At 39.5% G+C, this 17834-nt stretch overlaps 1 protein-coding gene across 1 annotated transcript in view; it reads right to left on the minus strand.

Annotated features, from left to right (window-relative positions):
- Positions 1-592: 592 nt before the first annotated feature.
- Positions 593-17834, minus strand: part of UVRAG (UV radiation resistance associated) — a 416256-nt gene continuing 399014 nt past the window's right edge. The window contains exon 15 of the mRNA XM_036745375.1: positions 593-4230. Coding sequence (XP_036601270.1) covers positions 3525-4230 — 706 coding nt within the window. The 3' untranslated portion in view covers positions 593-3524. The remainder of the gene's footprint in view (positions 4231-17834) is intronic.

Raw genomic sequence — 17834 nt, forward strand, 5'->3', positions numbered from 1 at the left:
GCAGGACTAGAAAGAAAAGAGAAGACAGCGCCCCCCCTCCCCCCAATCCACCCCTTCCTGGCGGTGAGAAGTTCACAGGTGTTGTGCACTGCACGTGTGTTTGGACTTTTTCAATGTATGGATCATTTGTGCTGTCTTTTTCCTCTATGTTATTATTGTTGTTATTTGCCTTTAAAAATATTACCTGTTATATGCGAGGGCTAATTGGGAAAACTAATGATATAAAAAATAAAAGATATTAATAAAAAATTATTTTAAAAAAATAGAGAGGCTATCTTGATTAAGTAATGAGAAGAAGCCTGGAAGGGATGCACTGGGTGGGAGATTACACTGATGACCCTAAGATCCCTTTACAGATCCTCAAGTCCATGATTCTCAGATCATGGAAATAAAGATGACTGATTGTCTCAAAGGTATTGAAAACTTAAAATGCAAAGTAACATAATTAAAACAAGCTGTAAGCCAGCTATTGCCCCACTGTTAAGTAAGAACACATTCTCCAACAGCTGAGCTTTGATAAGACACTTAAAACAATGAAGACAGGACTCAAAAAGAGGAAGAGGGAGGTAAATAACACACTTCACTCTAAAAATAAATACTAATCAAATTTATTTTATAAATACAGATGCTGAATTTTCTCCCAATTACCAGCAGATAAGTTTCCTACATGCCATTTATTATTGGTGGTGATTTTGAAAATTATTTAAATAATTGGTTAGGTCAGGATAAATAGACATTGTTAGGATTGCTATAAAAATATAGCTGGATACAGTCTTTCCAAAACTAATATTCTTAAAAAAAATGCCTCCAGAATTTCAAGGGTTGGGGGAGGAGCAGGGTACCACCAAGTACTGATTTGAAAACATTCGCAAGCTGTTCTAATCTTCATGGAAATTTAGTGAGGTTCTTGACAGCTTCAAAATGGACAGTGACGTGATAGTTTCCGCCCGAATTCCCACATTACCTCCTCTATCCCTCCTCCCCCTCTGCCCAAGCCATCTACATTTTTTGGTATTTTTTACAAGACAAATTTGAAAAGAAAAACTGTAAAAGCTGGGAACTCATCAGTGTTTGGGCCCTGGCCATTTAAAGCACTGGAAAAATTAAGTTTACAGCAATGAAAACTGAATTCAAATCTGTTCACTGAGACACTGAAATACTCTAGTTATAGGGAAAATGTAATTGACACTGCGAAGAAACTCAAGCTATGTTCTGTAAGGTGTACAATATTGGAAAAGGTATGAACCAAGCAAATGTGACCATCGGGGTCAGTTCCACCATGAACTGGCACTCCTGAACATGAGGGCTTCATATTGTGCAGGTCAAAGTCAGCAGATTAAACATCAAAGAGTTACAACAAGGATGACCACAGAGGGGAAGACAGAGACTCGGGCTTCATTTGGTTGAGTGGAACCTGAGATTAATGCCCACCAATGCATGTTCTCTGTGTCCTGTTCTCATCATTGGGACCAACGACTTGGTGGTGCCAGGGGCCCGACTGGAGGATCACACAGCATGCAGCTGCTCTTTGGGTTTGGCACTGACTTCAAAGACTTACTGCCAGATTTAGGAAGTAGATGCCATGTGTGCATTTTATTTTCTCTTCTGAGATGATGGTCCTGGATTTTGGTTGCTGTCTCCTCAGGTGGAGGACTGTTGTGACTCCTTCTCTAGAGGCTGCCAAGTGAATCCAGCTTCTTCCTTCACTATCTCCTCTTGAGAATAAACAAAGATGTAGTGTCCTCTGACAAAACCCTGCAGGGGACAATGAAGGGGGCTTCTGCCCTAGGCCCAGAGGGGAAAGAGCAGCTGATCTGGAATACATGAGATTTGTTCAAATGAAGTTAAAGCTTTTTCCTAGGAGTCTTTTAAAATTTCTGTGCATCTGCTCTGCCTAATACTGCAAGACAGCTGTGCGTATGTGTGTGTGTGTGAGAGAGATAAGATACATGGAAAATAATGATTGGTGGTGAGATATTCTAGTCTAATGTATCTATAAATCCAAAGGGAGCTCAGGGGAGCCCAGACAAAATATGAAGAGGATTTCAGGACCTGTTAATGCCTAAGATGTTATGTGGGAAAAATGCAGCTACTAAGCAGTGCATACTATATGTGCTATCCTATGTGGCCTAAGAACTCTGATAGAGTTAAGGAAAAACATTATATCATACATATTCACAGCTTCCTTTGGCCTGGTATTAGGGGGATGTACCATATGGTAGGTAATACAGGTCTGAAGAGGAAATTCAGACCTGGAAAGAAGAATCAGCTTCTGGGGGAGAAAACTCTATTGTTGTTTGTTTGGGTAACATATATAGTGAGAGGACTACAGCCTCTTTAAAAAGCTTGTAACCCTGGAGCTACATTCCTGAGGATACAGCACAGGCAGCAGCAGGGATGGAATCTGAGCTCTAAGAATGGTGAGTGATTAAATGGAGAGAACTGTGTCTTTATATTCACATCCACAGTATTTTTCCTCATCTCTTGACACGATCCAGCTATTCCCAATGTTCAGATTCATAGGGCTGGGCAAGCCACATTGATTTAATTGTATACAGCACTTGGCAGGGGGTTTGTTTTTCCTTCTGACTATAAATTCAATAAGTTAACATGGAGTTCAAATCTAGGGGGTTGGCCTGGTGTGTGAATTTCTTAAAAGCATGCCTGGCTTTTGGTCTCCCAGCATTCAACTCTATAAGTATTAGAGCTATGGCCCAAGAATGGGATTGCATCATGAAATCTGTAGGGTACTTGGAATCCTCTGTTAAGCAGTATTCTAGAAAATCCAACTGTTATTAAAAAAAAATCAAATTGTTGAGAGCCATGTCTAAAGAGGCCAGTATTAAAATGGAGAAAGGATGTGGCCGTTTGTTAAGACAGCACAGAGGAATATGACATACTTAAGTTTTTTACTGAGACAACTGGACACCTGAAAACTGGACACTGGGGAGATAAGCCCAGGGAGATAAGTTGTTGGATGGTGCACCTGTGTTTGAGAAACTCACCATGCTTAATTCTCAACCAGATAAAGGGCCAAGGACCTTTCAGGGAGCAGGGCAAACCTGGTCCTAGATATTCAGTTTCTGAACCACAGTGAGAATGTTACTTGTGATAAACAGTGACAAACAATAAAAGATATATTCATTCATTTTATGATTTATATATTATCATCTTCCATCCAAGGATAAAACAAAATTGTATGTAACAGAAGCAGATATACCTATAACATGGCCTGAACTAGATAGAAGCTTTTTCAAGCTAAAGAATTACTACTGACCTAGAACCAACTGTAAGGTCTGAAAAGCAAATATATGGAAACAGAGTGTAAGTCTACCTGGCCCATTCATACCCCTGACCCCATGTCCTGGCTCACTTCCCCAAGTCCACTTGCCAACATTAGAGGAATAGACTCAATCTGTTTTATTTTGCTCCATAATTAATACAAAGGATAAGTGCAACTTCATCTTCATTTGTGATCAATCAACTCTGTTCTGGTCCAGTCAATGACTTCTCCCTACCCACACTCACTTGTCCGAGCTCTTGCGTGGCCGGCGGAAGCTGGACACGTTTTCATTCAGTGCATAGATACGTCGGGAGAACTCCTCAAACTCCCCCAGCACTTGCTCATCACACTCCACAGCCACGGCCCTGTCCACTGGGATGCAGTTAAATGCTTCTATCTGGTCCCCTGAGCTCAAGCCCATCGCCTCTGTGCCAATGATCTCTTCAGCCTGTTCCACAGCACAATGGAGCTCAGCCCCTCTGGTGGTGGCAGGGGGCTCCTCCAGTTGCTCACCGCAGGCCGTGCTATTGTGCTCCCCGGGAAGGAGGGTTCCATTGACTGCACCAGGATGCCCAAGGAGCAGCTCCTGTGACTCCTGGCTACTGTTCACATTCACGTGGCCCCTGTTTAAATTATCATCAAAATCATCTTCTTTTTTCTTATTTTCTTTGGAGAAGTCCAAGGAGGTATCTAAGGAAGAGGACAAAGATGCCATTTTTTTCTCGGAATCTCCAACAGTCTTAATGGTGGCCACAGGTTGGGCTAATGCTGAGTTGTAACTGGGAGGAGGAGTTTTATACTGGAGTCTCTCATTTTCTGAACTGGCCCGTTTACGGTGACCTTTGTCTGGTGATGGGACCCCAGTAGAGAAGCCAACATCTGCACCCCCAAATATGGAACTTTGTCTCTTTGGAACTGGAATGGCACTGGAGGTGTGATGTCTGTCACTGGAAGACAAAGAAAAACAATACATTACTTCTCATTTAATAGTAATAACTTACATTTCTGTATCTCAAGTTTACAAAGCAATTTCCTTAGGTCTGTGAGGTAGGTAGGTGGTACAAATATTATTGCCCCTGTGGTATGATAAATAGGGTTTCAGATGAGGGGACCTCGGAGGTAATTTCCAACCGGGAGCCTATGATGATCTCCCAGGTATCGCCCTACATGATGGGAACTCTAAATTCCTCTCCCATAGCTTATGAGTGCTAGTGGTGTGTGTGCATTTGTAACTGAGGGTAATTATCAGAGCTCACCTAGGACCAGACAGGCAGACCTATAAATTACAGCTTTTAGCACTCACAGGAAAATCAAGCCAAATCTGCTGCCCTTAATTTGGGGGTTCTCCAGGTGATAGGTTGTCAAAACTTTACTCTGTGTGCCAAGCTTTTTTTCTTTTCTTTCTTTCTTTTTTTTTTTTTTTGGCCAGTTGTGGGACTGCTTGCTTTCTGTCTCCTGCTGACAGTGTTCTTCCCCCTCTAAATAATTTTCCAGCGAAGCTAGTTAATCAAACCAAAATAGAATATTAACACCACCCACAGACAATGCATTTGGTCCTGACAAGCCAAGCCTTTCATTTGCCACCCGAGCTTACAATAGGCATGCTTGAATTACCACAGCTGTGATCGATTACTCCAGAGTGAAATAGAAGCCACACCATGGGCAGCTGGGAACTCTTGGTGGGGAGAAAGGGGTGGGGAGGGTCATGGTCCATGAACCTGGACTGCCTTCCAGTGGACTTATGCTCTCAGTATATCATTCAGGTAGTGAGCTGAGGTGGGGGTGGGTGGGCAGGGAGAGGATGGATTCACAGGATTATAGTGTTTAGAGCTAGAAGCAAGCTTGAAGAACATCCTGTCCAACTATATTACAGAGGAGGAGACTGAGGTCTGGGGAGGGGAAGGGTACTGCCAAAGGCCAGACAGTAAATAAAATTGAGACTTGAACCTGAAACACTGTGATTCCCTTCTAAATGGACTTAATGGCTAATATTTAATATTTTTATATATGTGTGTTTGTACATAGTTACATGCATGTTTAGTATTTACATAGTGCCTACTATGTTCCAGGTACTATGCTAGGCACTTTCTGACTCAATCTCTCCCTTTCAACTAAAAAATAAATTATTAAGCACCTACTATGTGCAAGGCAGCACAGTGTAGTGGATAGACAAGTTGGGCTTGTAGGGGGGAAGATCTAGGTCTGAAGCACTTGTCTGACCCTGTCACCCCCCCATCCAATAAAACCTTGTAGCTCCCCATCACATATTCCATGATGAAATATAAAATTCTCAGGCTTTTAAAGCCTGTTATAACCTGACTTGCCTATCCCTACCTGTCCAGTCTTTGTACTACTTACTCCCCTCCATGATCCAGTGATATTGACCTCCTTGCTGTTCCTTGAACATGACACACTATCTCCTAACTCCATGCATTGATTTTCTTTTTTCTTTTTTCCTTCCTTCCTTCCTTCCTTCCTTCCTTCCTTCCTTCCTTCCTTCCTTCCTTCCTTCCTTCCTTCCTTCCTTCCTTCCTTCCTTCCTTCCTTCCTTCCTTCCTTCCTTCCTTCCTTCCTTCCTTCCTTCCTTCCTTCCTTCCTTCCTTCCTCTCTCCCTCCCTGTCCTTCCTTCCTTCCCCACCCTTCCATTCTTTCTCTCATCTGGTTTTCCCTACCTCATCCAGGCTGGATGTGCTGGGACCACACTTGGACCTAGCTTCACATGCACAGGAGCTTGGCCCTGCTCTGTTTCCAACCTCAGTACATTGATGCTGATCTTGGTGTGACCCCCAGATGAGCTCAAGATCTGCAGCTTGAGATCTGCCAGTCTCAGCTGCCCAGCAGCAAAGCTTACAGGTGTGTGTCACCATGCCTGGCTAACTCTGAGCATTTTCTCCAGTCTGGCATTCTCTCCCTCCTTGCCTTCCTGGTTTCCCTTAAGTCCTAGCTAAAATCCCATCTTGTGCAAAGAAGCCTGTGCAGATCCCTCTGAATGCAAGTGCACTTCTGCTAGGATTATCTTTAATTTAGCCTGTCTATATTTTATTTGTACATAGTTGTTTGCATGTTGTCTCCCACATTAGACCGTGGGTTCCTTGAAGGCAGGGACTGTTTTTGCCTGTTTTATTCCTACTGCTTAGCACAATACCTGGCACACAGTAGATGCCAAATAATTGCTTGCTGATCTGACATATCCTGGTCGTGTAAGTCTGACAAGTGCCTTCACTTCTCATTAGCCATGTACTTGTGTTTCAGCCTATCAGGTCACAGAGTCATGCCCATCTGAACTGGGAAACTCCTCGTCCTGAACTTCCTACAACTGAAATGGCAGGTCTGGTCTAACAAATGGAAGGCACTACATGTACGATCGAGTCCTATCAGAATACTCTGCTTGGGTTCCAGGCCACATCAGTGTCCTGCTCAAGGGGTCCCTGCTGCTTATGGGACAAAAAAAAAAAAAAAAAAGAAATGACTGATGCTGGAATGAAGGCTTCCTGTGATCTGAGTACAGGCTCTCTCCCTAGCCCTATTTCGTATAGCACATCTTCACCAATATACTCCTACTGTGCAAAAAAAGGGGTGATTCTCCTTTGTCCTGCTCATCTTGCAGGATTCCTCCTACGAGACTCAAATGACAGGATGTATTCAAAACTATTGCGAGGCATTATCCTAACTTTGTTGTATATTAAATGTTAAATGGTTAATGAATGTTCTACAGTAGAAATATCATGCCTGCCAAGATGGCAGAGAAAAGCCAGGAAGTTGCCTGAGTGCTCCTCAGTTTCTCTCGGAAAAAAAATGTTAAATCAAGCCTCTAAGAGAATTCTGGAGCAAAAGAATCCACAAAAAGAGTAAAACAATTTTCCGGCCCAAGATAACTTAGAAGGATTTCAGGAAAGGTCTGTGTCACTTGGGTAAAAGGGGAGCACAGCCCAGTGCAGATGCTGTCCAGGCAAGCCAGTGGGAAGCTCTTAGCCACAGCACAGATCAGCAACCTAGGCCCCATGGCCCAGGCTCAGCAGGCCAGCTGTGAGGTCTACAGTATCAGTGTGGCAGGCAAACTGTTAGCCTCAGAACCCAGGGCACAACACACGTGACTGGGCCAGACCACCCTACTGCAGTGGGAAAGCTACTAGCCCTAGAGGCCCCAGAGAATAAAGTCAGTGACCAGACCCTTGGCCCCCAGTGCAAGAAGCTTGGGACAGTACCCCCTGTGCTCCAGGAGCGGAGCTCAGCTTTAAAAAATGAGCAAAAAAACAAAGAAAGAGCCTTGACCATAGAAAGCTACTATGGTGACGGGAAAGATCAAAATACAAACTCAGAAGAGGACAACAATGTCAAAATGCCTAAGTGTGAAGCCTCAAAGGGGAATATGAATTGAAATTAGATGAAAACGATATCTTGCTAAAAGGTACCACAGAAAGTGAAGTAATATCAATACTAAACATATTTGCACCAAGTGGTATAGTATCCAAATTCTTAGAGAAGTTAAGTGAGTTATAGGAACAAATAGAGAGCAAAACTATACTAATGGAGGAACCTCAACCTCCCCCTCTCAGAACCAGATAAATCTAACCACAAAATAAACAAAAAAGAAGTTTAAGAGGTGAACAGAATTTTTGAAAAGTATCTAATGAGAGACCTCTGGGGAAAACTGAATGGGGACAGAAAGGCAAATACCTTTTTTTCAGCACTACATGGTCCCTAAACAAAAAGTGACCATATATTAGGCCATAAAAACCTCACAATCAAATGCAGAAAAGCTAAAATATTAAGTGCAAGCGTTTATAGATCATGATGCAATAAAAATTACATGTAATAAAGGGCCATGGAAAGATGGACTAAAAATTAATTGGAAACTAAATAATCTAATCCTAAAGAATGAGTGGGTCAAACAACAAATCATAGACACAATCAATAATTTCATCAAAGAGTATGACAATAATGAGACACCATACCAAAATTTATGTGATGCCACCAAAGCAGTACTTAGGGGAAATTTTATGTCTCTAAATGCTTACATGAGCAAAACAGAGGAAGAGCAGATCAATGAATTGGGCATGGAATTAAAAAAGCTACAAAAGAACAAATTAAAAATCCCTAGTTAAACACCAAATTAGAAATTCTGAAACTTAAAGGAGAGATCAATAAAATTGAAACTAAAAAAAAAAACTATTGAACTAATAAATATAACTAAGAGCTGGTTTTATGAAAAAAAAACAGTAAAATAAATAAGCCTTTGGTTAATTTGATTTAAAAAAATAAAGGAAACCAAATTACCAATATTAAAAATGAAAAGGGTGAATTTACCCCAATAAAGAGCAAATTAAAGCAATAATAAGGAGCCATTTTGCCCAACTGTCTGTCAATAAATCTGACAATGTAAGTGAAATGGATGAATATATATAGAAATATAAATTGCCCAGATTAACAGAAGATAAAATAAAATATTTAAATAACCCCATTTTAGAAAAAGAAATTGAACAAGCCATCAATGAATTCCCTATGAAAAAAAAACTCCAGGGCCTGATGGATTTATAAGTGAACTCTACCAAACATTTAAAGAACAATTCTAATAGCATATAAACTATTTGGAAAAATAAGCAAGAAGTCCTACAAAATTCCTTTTATGACACAAATGTGGTGTTGATACCTAAACCAGGAAGAGCCAAAACAGAGAAAGAAAATTATAGACCAATCTCCCTAATGAATATTGAGGCAAAAATTTTAAATAAAATATTAGCAAAGAGATTACAACAATTTATCACCAGGATATTACACTATGACCAGGTGGGATTTAAACCAGTTTCAATATTAAGAAAGCCACCAGCATAATTGGCCATATCAATAACAACAAAAACCATATGATTATCTCAATAGATGCAGAAAAACTTTTGAAAAAATATAGCACTCATTCCTATTAAAAACCACTAGAGAGCATAGGAAGAAATGGAGCTTTCCTTAAAATGATAAGTAGCATCTATCTAAAACCATCCTCAAGCATTATCTGTAATGGGGATACACTAAAGGCCTTTCCAATAAGATCAGAGGTAAACAAGGATGTCCATTGTCACCACTATTATTCTATATTGTACTAGAAATTTTAGCTTTGGCAATAAGAAAAGAAAAAGAAATTGAGGGAATTAGAATAGGCAACGAGGAGACAAAACTATCATTCTTTGCAGAGGACATGATGGTTTACTTAACAGAATCCTAGAGAAACAACGAAGAAACTTCTTGGAATAATTAACAACTTTAGTGAAATCACAGGATATAAAATAAACCCATATAAATCATCAGCATTTCTATATATTACCAACAAAGTTCAACAGCAAGAGATAGAGAAATTCCATTTAAATAACTGTAGACAATACAAAATATTTGCCACTTCTACTTGACAAAATAAACCCAGTAACTATATGAATACAATTACAAAACACTTTTCAGCCAAATAAAGTTAGATCTAAATAACTGGAAAAATATCAATTGCTCATGGGTAGGTTGGGCTAATATAATACAAAGGACAATTCTACCTAAATTAATTTACTTATTCAGTGCCATACCAATCAAACTACCAAAAATTATTTTATGGAGCTAGAAAAATAACAAAATTCATCTGGAAGAACAAAAGGTCAAGAATATCAAGGGAATTAATGAAAAAAATGCAAAGGAAGATGGGTTAGCTGTAACAGATCTAAAACTACATTATTTATTTATTCATTTTTGCAAGGTGACTGGGGTTAAGTGACTTGTCCAGGGTCATACAGCTATTAAGCCTCAAGTGTCTGAGGCTGTGAACTTGGATGGGAAAAAAAAAAAGTACTTTTATTTCAATAATCTCTCACGGAAACTAAGCGTTTCTTTAATTCATGAAATGCAGGCAAACAAATAGGATTTCAATGAGCTTCACCTGGTTGACCGACAGAGGGGTCATGAAGCAGAAAGGATAAATACTCAAGTTCTAAAGAGGGGAAGGGGAGCAGGTATAGAAGGAGGAAGAGGACACGAGAGAGAGTATGGTTAGAGATTCCTTTAACCAAATTTCTGGGGGATCCTGAATACTTTGAGTTCAATACTTTGATCCTGCATACTTTGAGAACTGCATTTCAATATAATTGGTATCCTTTGTGATCTTATGTATTTTATTTCATGCTTTTAAAGGTATTATTCTGAGAAAAGGTCCAGGTCAAGAACCCTTGGACTAGATGATTCAAGCCCTGAAATTCTAAGTCAAATAAAGGAGTCTCAGTACAAAGAATGTTAGAGCCTGGAAGAACTTCAGAAAGAATGTTGGAACGGAATCGTTCCTCAGAATGGAGCATTCAATAAAACAAGCCCATATAAATCATTGGCATTTCTATATGTTACTAACAAAACCCAGCAGCAAGAGATAGAAAGAGAAATTCCATTTAAAGTGACTGTAGACAATATAAAATACTTGGAAGTCTACCTGCCAAAACAAACCCAGGAATTATGTGAACACAATTACAAAACACTTTTCACACAAATAAAGTCAGATCTAAATAACTGGAAAAAAAATCAGCTGCTCATGGGTAGGCCAAGATAATATAATAAAAATGCCAATTCTACCTAAATGAATTTACTTATTCAGTGCCATACCAAACAAACTACCAAAAATTATTTTATAGAGCTAGAAAAAATCATAACAGAATTCATCTGGAAGAACAAAAGGTCCAGAATACCAAAGGGAATTAAGGAAAAGAAATGCAAGGGAAGGTTGCCTAGCTGTACTAGATCTAAAACTGTATTATAAAGCAGCAATCATCAAAACTACTTAGTACTGGCTAAGAAACAGAGTGATGGATCAATGGAATAGGTTAGCTACACAAGACACAGTAACCAATGACTACAGTAATCTATTGTTTGATAAACCCAAAGACTCCAGCTTCTGTGATAAGAACTCACTATTGGACAAAAACTGCTGGGAAAACTGGAAAATAGAATGGCAGAAACTAGGCATAGAACAACATCTCACACCGTGTACCAAGACATAAAGAGTAATACCATAAGGTATTTAGGAGAGCAAGGAATGGTTTGCCTGTCAGATCAATGGAGAAGGGAAGAATTTATGACCAACCAAAACAAGAGATAGAGAACATTATGAAATGCAAAATGGATAATTTTGATTATATTAAATTAAAAACCAACACAACCAAATTAGAAGGAAAGTAGAAAGATGGGAGACAATTTTTATAGCAAGTGTTTTTGATAAAGTCCTTATTTCTCAAATATATAGAGAACTGAGTCAAATTTATAAAAATACAAGCCAGTCTCTAATTGATAAATGGTCAAAGGGTACGAACAGGAAGTTTTCAGATGAAGAAATTAGTTATTTATAGTCATGAAAAAATGCTCTAAATCACAATTGATTAGAGAAATGCAAATTAAAACAACTCTGAAGTAAATCGCCTCACACCTATGAGAATGGCTAACATGACAGAAAGGGAAAATGATAAATGTTGAAAAAGATGTGGGAAAATTGGGATACCAATGTATTGGTGATGGAGTTGTGAAATGATTTTCAACCATTCAGGAGAGCAATTTGGAACTGTGCACAAAGGGCAATCAAACTGTGCATAGCCTTTGATCTAGCAATACCACTACTAGGTCTGTATCCTAAAGAGATCATAAAAAAGGGAAAAGGATCCACATGTACAAAAATATTCATAGCAGTTCTTTTTTTTTTTTTAAATGTTTTTTTTTTTTTTTAGAGGGGAAGTCAGGGCAATTGGGGTTAAGTGACTTGCCCAAGGTCACACAGCTAGTAAGTGCATCAAGAGTCTGAGGCCGGATTTGAACTTAGGTCCTCCTGACTCCAGGGCCAGTGCTCTACTCACTACACCACCTAGCTGCCTACCATAGCAGTTCTTTTTGTGGTGGCAAAGAATTGGAAATTGAGGGAATGTCCATCAACAGGGGAATGGCTGAACAAGTTGTGGTATATGAATTTAATGGAATACTACTGTGCTAAAAGAAAGGATGAGCAGGTGGATTTCAGAAAAACCTGGACTTACATGAATTGATACTGAGTGAAGCAGAACCAGGAGAACATTGTACGCAATAACAGTAACACTGTGTGATGATCAACTAAGACTGACTCTTCTCTGTAATACAATGATCCAAGACAATTCCAAAAGACTCATGATAGAAAATGCTATCCACATCTAAAGAAAGAACTATGAAGTCTGAATATAAACTGAAGCACATTATTTTCACTTTTTTGGTGGCTTTTCCCTTTTATTCTGTTTCTTCTTTTACGACATGACTAATGTGGAATATGTTTCTGTGATTGCACATGTATAACCTATATTGGACTGCTTGCCATCTTGGGGAGGAAGAAGGGAAGGAGAAAAATTTGAAATTCAAAATCTTATAAAATGAATGTTGAAAACTGTATGTAATTAGAAAAAATAAAATACTATGTACAAAAAAAATCATGAAAAAGAAAAAAAAATACTATGCCTTCTTTTTCTTCGGAGTATCCAAGATGCTACATATATTTGCTAAATGGTTAATCAGTCTCCAGGTAAGCCTGAGCAGACGTGCTCTTAATGTTAGATGGCTAATCATTCAATAAACATTGACTGCTTGCTCTTGTTTCTCCTCTCATAGTAGCAAACCTAGTGCTATGAACTTATGTTCTAGCCCTAACTATACTAAACCTCTGTGCTAGGGTTGTGATCTGTTTCCTGAACTGCTCATCAAATTCCTCTTCTAGGTGGCCTGTAACACTGACAGAGCAGAGCTTTCTTGGGGGGATGATGGGGAGGGTGAGAAATGAGTTGTCATCATTGTCTTTGTATTCCCAGGATCTACCACGGTGCCTGACCTATACTAGGCACTTAATAAATACTTTTGATTAATTTTGTGAAAATCTCCTCTGATTCCCCATACTGTTGGGTTGGGACACAAAGTAAATACAGGATTGGCAAATGAGCTGGATGGACTGTTACAGAGTTAGAGGAAGACAGAGTAGATCGCTATGGGTTGAAGTGGTCAGTGAAGGCTTCAGAGAGAAGTGGAAACTAAGTTGGACTGTGGATGAGGGAAAAGATTAGAAGGGGAAGGGTGGTGTTAGCTAGTCTAAGTTTCAGAAAACAAGCTCTTTTTTTGTGGAAAGGGTACAAGAAATTTTCTGGTCCTCATTAAAAAGATAGAATTCAGTGAAATGTATAATTAGGAAGTATCAACTTTCCAGCCCTATGTGCTCTACCTGCCCTCATCTACCACAGGATCACCTGAGTATTCTCACTTTCACTGATGACCAAGTTGTCAAATCTAAATTTCCTGGTAGTGTGGTACATCAGAAAGAACCCTAGACTAGATCAGAAGATGGGTTTGAATCCTAGTTCCTTTGCTCATTAGCTGGTTTTACACAAGTCACTTCATTTTTTCTAAGCCCTTTGGCTTTTTTCCTTTGTAAAATGAGGGAGTGCATCTAGATTAGGGATTCTTAACTTGGGGTCCATGAATTTGTTTTTGAATATTTTGATAACTGTATTTCAATATAATTGGTTTCCTTTGTAATCTGATATATTTTAATTTATGCATTTAAAAACTGGATTATGAGGAGGCTTTAATAAATTGACAAAAGGGTCCAAGACATAAAAAATGTTAAAAACTCTTTATGTAGAACATAGAGCAAATTATGGCCTGAAGGCTAAATTCAGCCCAACTCCCTGTTTTTTGTATGACCTGTGAGCTAAAAATGTTTTTATTGGCATAAAGCATGAAGTTTCCATAAAGAAGGTGGGTCCAGTGCAATGGGAGGTTGTCAAAGAGTGGGAGGCCCAAAAAACCAGGTCCAAAGTTCTAGCTATTCTACAGCAAGTAGAACATCTAGAGAAGAAATTTTCAAGGTCATTTCTAATACAACCTGAACACAGAATCACAGAATGTCAGAGCTAGAAGGGACCTAGGCAGACATCTAGTAGTCCAATCCATACCTGAATAAAATTTTCTTCTACAATTTATTAGCTAAGTGATTGTTTACCCTTTGTTTAAAGTCCTCTAGTGAGGCTCATGAGAAAACCCATTCCATTTCTAGAAAGGTCTAGCTGTTAGCAAAGTTCTCCTTACATAAAGCCTAAATTTTACAACTTCCATCCACTACTTTCAGTTTTAAGTCTTCAAAGGACAAAAGTTATAAAACAAGCAAGGTAATACAGTGATAATTAACCTTCTGTGATCCAGTGTGGTAGGGGAAGCTCAGAAAAAGGTGGTGGTAGTTCCATATATACTTCAAAATATTGCCAATTTTAAAAGGGGAATATAATTTAAGAAACATGAATACAAAAATGACATAGAACTTAATTAAATCTTTCAGTGATAATTCAGGAAACATTAGGATATTGTACTGCCTCAGTTATCTTTATGGATAACAGTTATCTCTGTCACAAAGCTCTGTGAATATGCCCATAAGTCAAATAGGTGAGTTCTTCCTAGCATCTCCATTTTGGAGAAGAACCCTCAATCAGCCACCCTTCATTATCTGGACTTAGCCACCAATGCCCCAGCCTGAGTATCTTTTCTTTATCTCTAATGTGTTTTAATGTGTTATCTTCTGTAATAAGCCTGTAAATTACTTGAAGGCAGGGATTATCTTTTTGCTAGTATTTGTATCCCCAGTGCTGAGCACAAAGTAAGCACTTCATGAACGCTTGCTAACTGACTGCAATGTGCTCTTAATGCTACCTTCTCTTTACAGCATTCATGGCCTGCCATGAGTTTTTCCCAATACCCCTTTCCAGCCTCACCATCTTCTACTACCCTGCTTCATACACACTATAATCCAGTAAAACAGCTCCTGCCTCTGTGCCTTTTCTTATTTCCTCCCCCTGGGTTGCCATTCCCCATTCTCCCCTCCAATCTCCATTTGCCAAAATCCTATCCATTCTTTCAAGACCCAGTTCAAATTGCCAACTCTTTCAAAAATCTTTCCCTTCTCTGAACTCCAACTACACTTATGGTACTTATCACAGTTTAGCTATTATCATAAGTATGTGTATGCGCAGAATCATAGACTGTCAGAGCTGGAAGGGACTTTTGGAGATGATTTAGGCCAAAGTCCTCATTTTGCAGAGAAGGAAATTAACACCCTATGTTATTTTCCTTTCACAGATCTTTTCACTTAAGAGAAATACAAAGCAGATCTCTTCATGCAAAAATTATGGAGAAATTCCGGGATGATATAGTCTCTAAGGCTTTTCTCCAGAATGAACATTCCAATGATTTTAAGAGATGGAGCTGTAGTAAAATACCAATGCAAGAAATTCTTCTGGACTTGTACAAACTCTAGGAACTGACTGTAACATAATATAGTAACATACAAACATTAAGCACTTACTATGTGAAAAGCCCCTGCGTTGGGTGATGGGGAGAGATGTTTAGGTTAGGTATTCCTGTGGTCAAGGAGCTCACTACCCAGTACCTTTTGAGTAAATGTCATGACAACTATTTGATAGAGGTTTTGTACGTTTTTTGCTCTCCTTCCCCAGGATCATATTTATTATTTTATATTTATAATTATCATATATTTATAATTCTTGATCATAATTACATTCAGTCTGTTATCCTTTCCTGAACAACTCACTCAAGAAGCTATATTCTCTCCTTGCTCAATTTTGAGGCAGTTTAAACTTCTGAAAAATTTTACTTGTATCTTTTTTATTTGCCTCCTGAGTTCTTAAAAGATATGCCAGAGGAGTGTGAGGTCTGGGAGATCATGTACCAAGCTAGCAAAGTTTTAAGGATGGCTTCCCTAACTGTTGTCAAAGACCAGCTTAATTAATAAGTGTAGAGAAGTGTATCAGTAAACCACCAGCTACTAGGAGATAAGTGATTTTTAACAAAAGAAACTTACAGGAGAACCTCTGGGTCATGTGAGCAACAAGATGGCTGACTAGACCTTTTCTGAGGCCTATGACCTCTCAAAGCTCTCTAAAGCAGGAATTATGTGCCAAAGATAAAGCAACTACAGCTGTTTTCATAGTCTATGGCACCCAGAATCCAAAAGGAGGTTAAAGAATAAAAACACTAAACCAAAACCTAGGAACTGAAGCTTCTCGACTCTGAGCTGACTCAGCACCCTTCCCCCACCTCTCATTTGATTGGCAGTGAGGCCACACTAGCAGACTCATGGACAATACACAGGATCACATCAAAATCTACTTCTGTACCCTGGTCCCTACTCCTTCTTTCCAGTGCTACTGAAGACTACAGCTCCAGGCCGTGAAAGTTTGCTTGGGTCTGGAAAGTCAGCTTGGCCATAGTGCTTCAGGAACAAAAAGGGGGCTTTAACCTAAAAGCACCAGTGCTGCAAAGCTCTGAACTCAGGCTAGAGAACTGAGGAACAGAGGGAGTAGGACAGGGCCCCAGGATAAGACACAACATGCAGTGTGTGTGTGCACGCGCACATGTGCTCTTGCACACACATATGCACAGGCATGCAGCCTCCTACCAAACCTGAGGGAAAGAGCATGCTGTTGGGGCTGGTTCCGATCACCCAAGTCAGGTGGGGAAGAGACCTAGGCTAGTGAACTGTGAATTGCCCAGTGAAAATAAGAAAACTAGAACTCAAGAAATTATTTGTTTCTGGAACACTCCAAACAACAGAAATGTAGGACGAGTGAATAAAATGCAGCAGGCAAGACCAGCCATAGCACCAGAGTGATAACAGACATCAGTAAGAGATTTTTTTCTAAATATACATAAGAAAATGGGGGTGAAAGTGGAAATCTAATAGAGGTAACAGAGAAGAGGGAGATGGGACATTATGGACATTCTGTCTACATGTGAACTTTTTTAAATTTTGTTTTGTTTTTGTGAGACATTACAACATGGGAAGATGCTGCTTTCCTGAGGGGAGCAGAGGGATAGAGGATAATGAGTGCTATACTGGGGTCAAGTCAAGAGTTAGCAATGAAGTAAAGGTGAACTCTGGTCACCTTTAAGAGAAGAGCTTACGGGTGGGGGATGAAAAGTCTACTTGTCCTAAGAGAGGGGGAATTAGAACCCCTGGGCGCAACTGGCACCTAGACTAACGGGAGAACACAAACACAGGAGATTTGCAGGCAAATGTAGAAAAAAGGTCACTAAAAGAGAGTACAGATCAGTACAGGTAGCCTGTATAAATCAGGAACCTCACTGGGTAGGGGCCCTTCCATGGGGCAGAGTCCTCTCTGATATCCACAATAACTGGCATTAATCTGGAAATGAAGCACATTGGAAAGGGGGAATCCATAGAGGCAAGTCCTATAAGGTAGTGGCAGAAAGTGCCCGGAGGGGAGAGCCTAAAATGGCTACCTTGGAAGCTTTGGTTGCAGGAAGAATATGGAGAAAAGAGAGCGATCAGACAAATTACAGGGGTTGTGAATCAGAGAACAAGGGTCTAGGGTAAACAGAAAGAGATGATGGATAATGAGGAGAATCAGAGAAATCTTTTTTGGAAAGGGGTACAAAAATGTAATTAAAATTAAGGAAGAGGATTAGCTGAAGGGGAAGAGAAGCAGGAATCTTTTATAACGGAGAGGAA

Source organism: Trichosurus vulpecula, chromosome 2 (genome assembly GCF_011100635.1).
Source record: "Trichosurus vulpecula isolate mTriVul1 chromosome 2, mTriVul1.pri, whole genome shotgun sequence".
NCBI lineage: Eukaryota > Metazoa > Chordata > Mammalia > Diprotodontia > Phalangeridae > Trichosurus > Trichosurus vulpecula.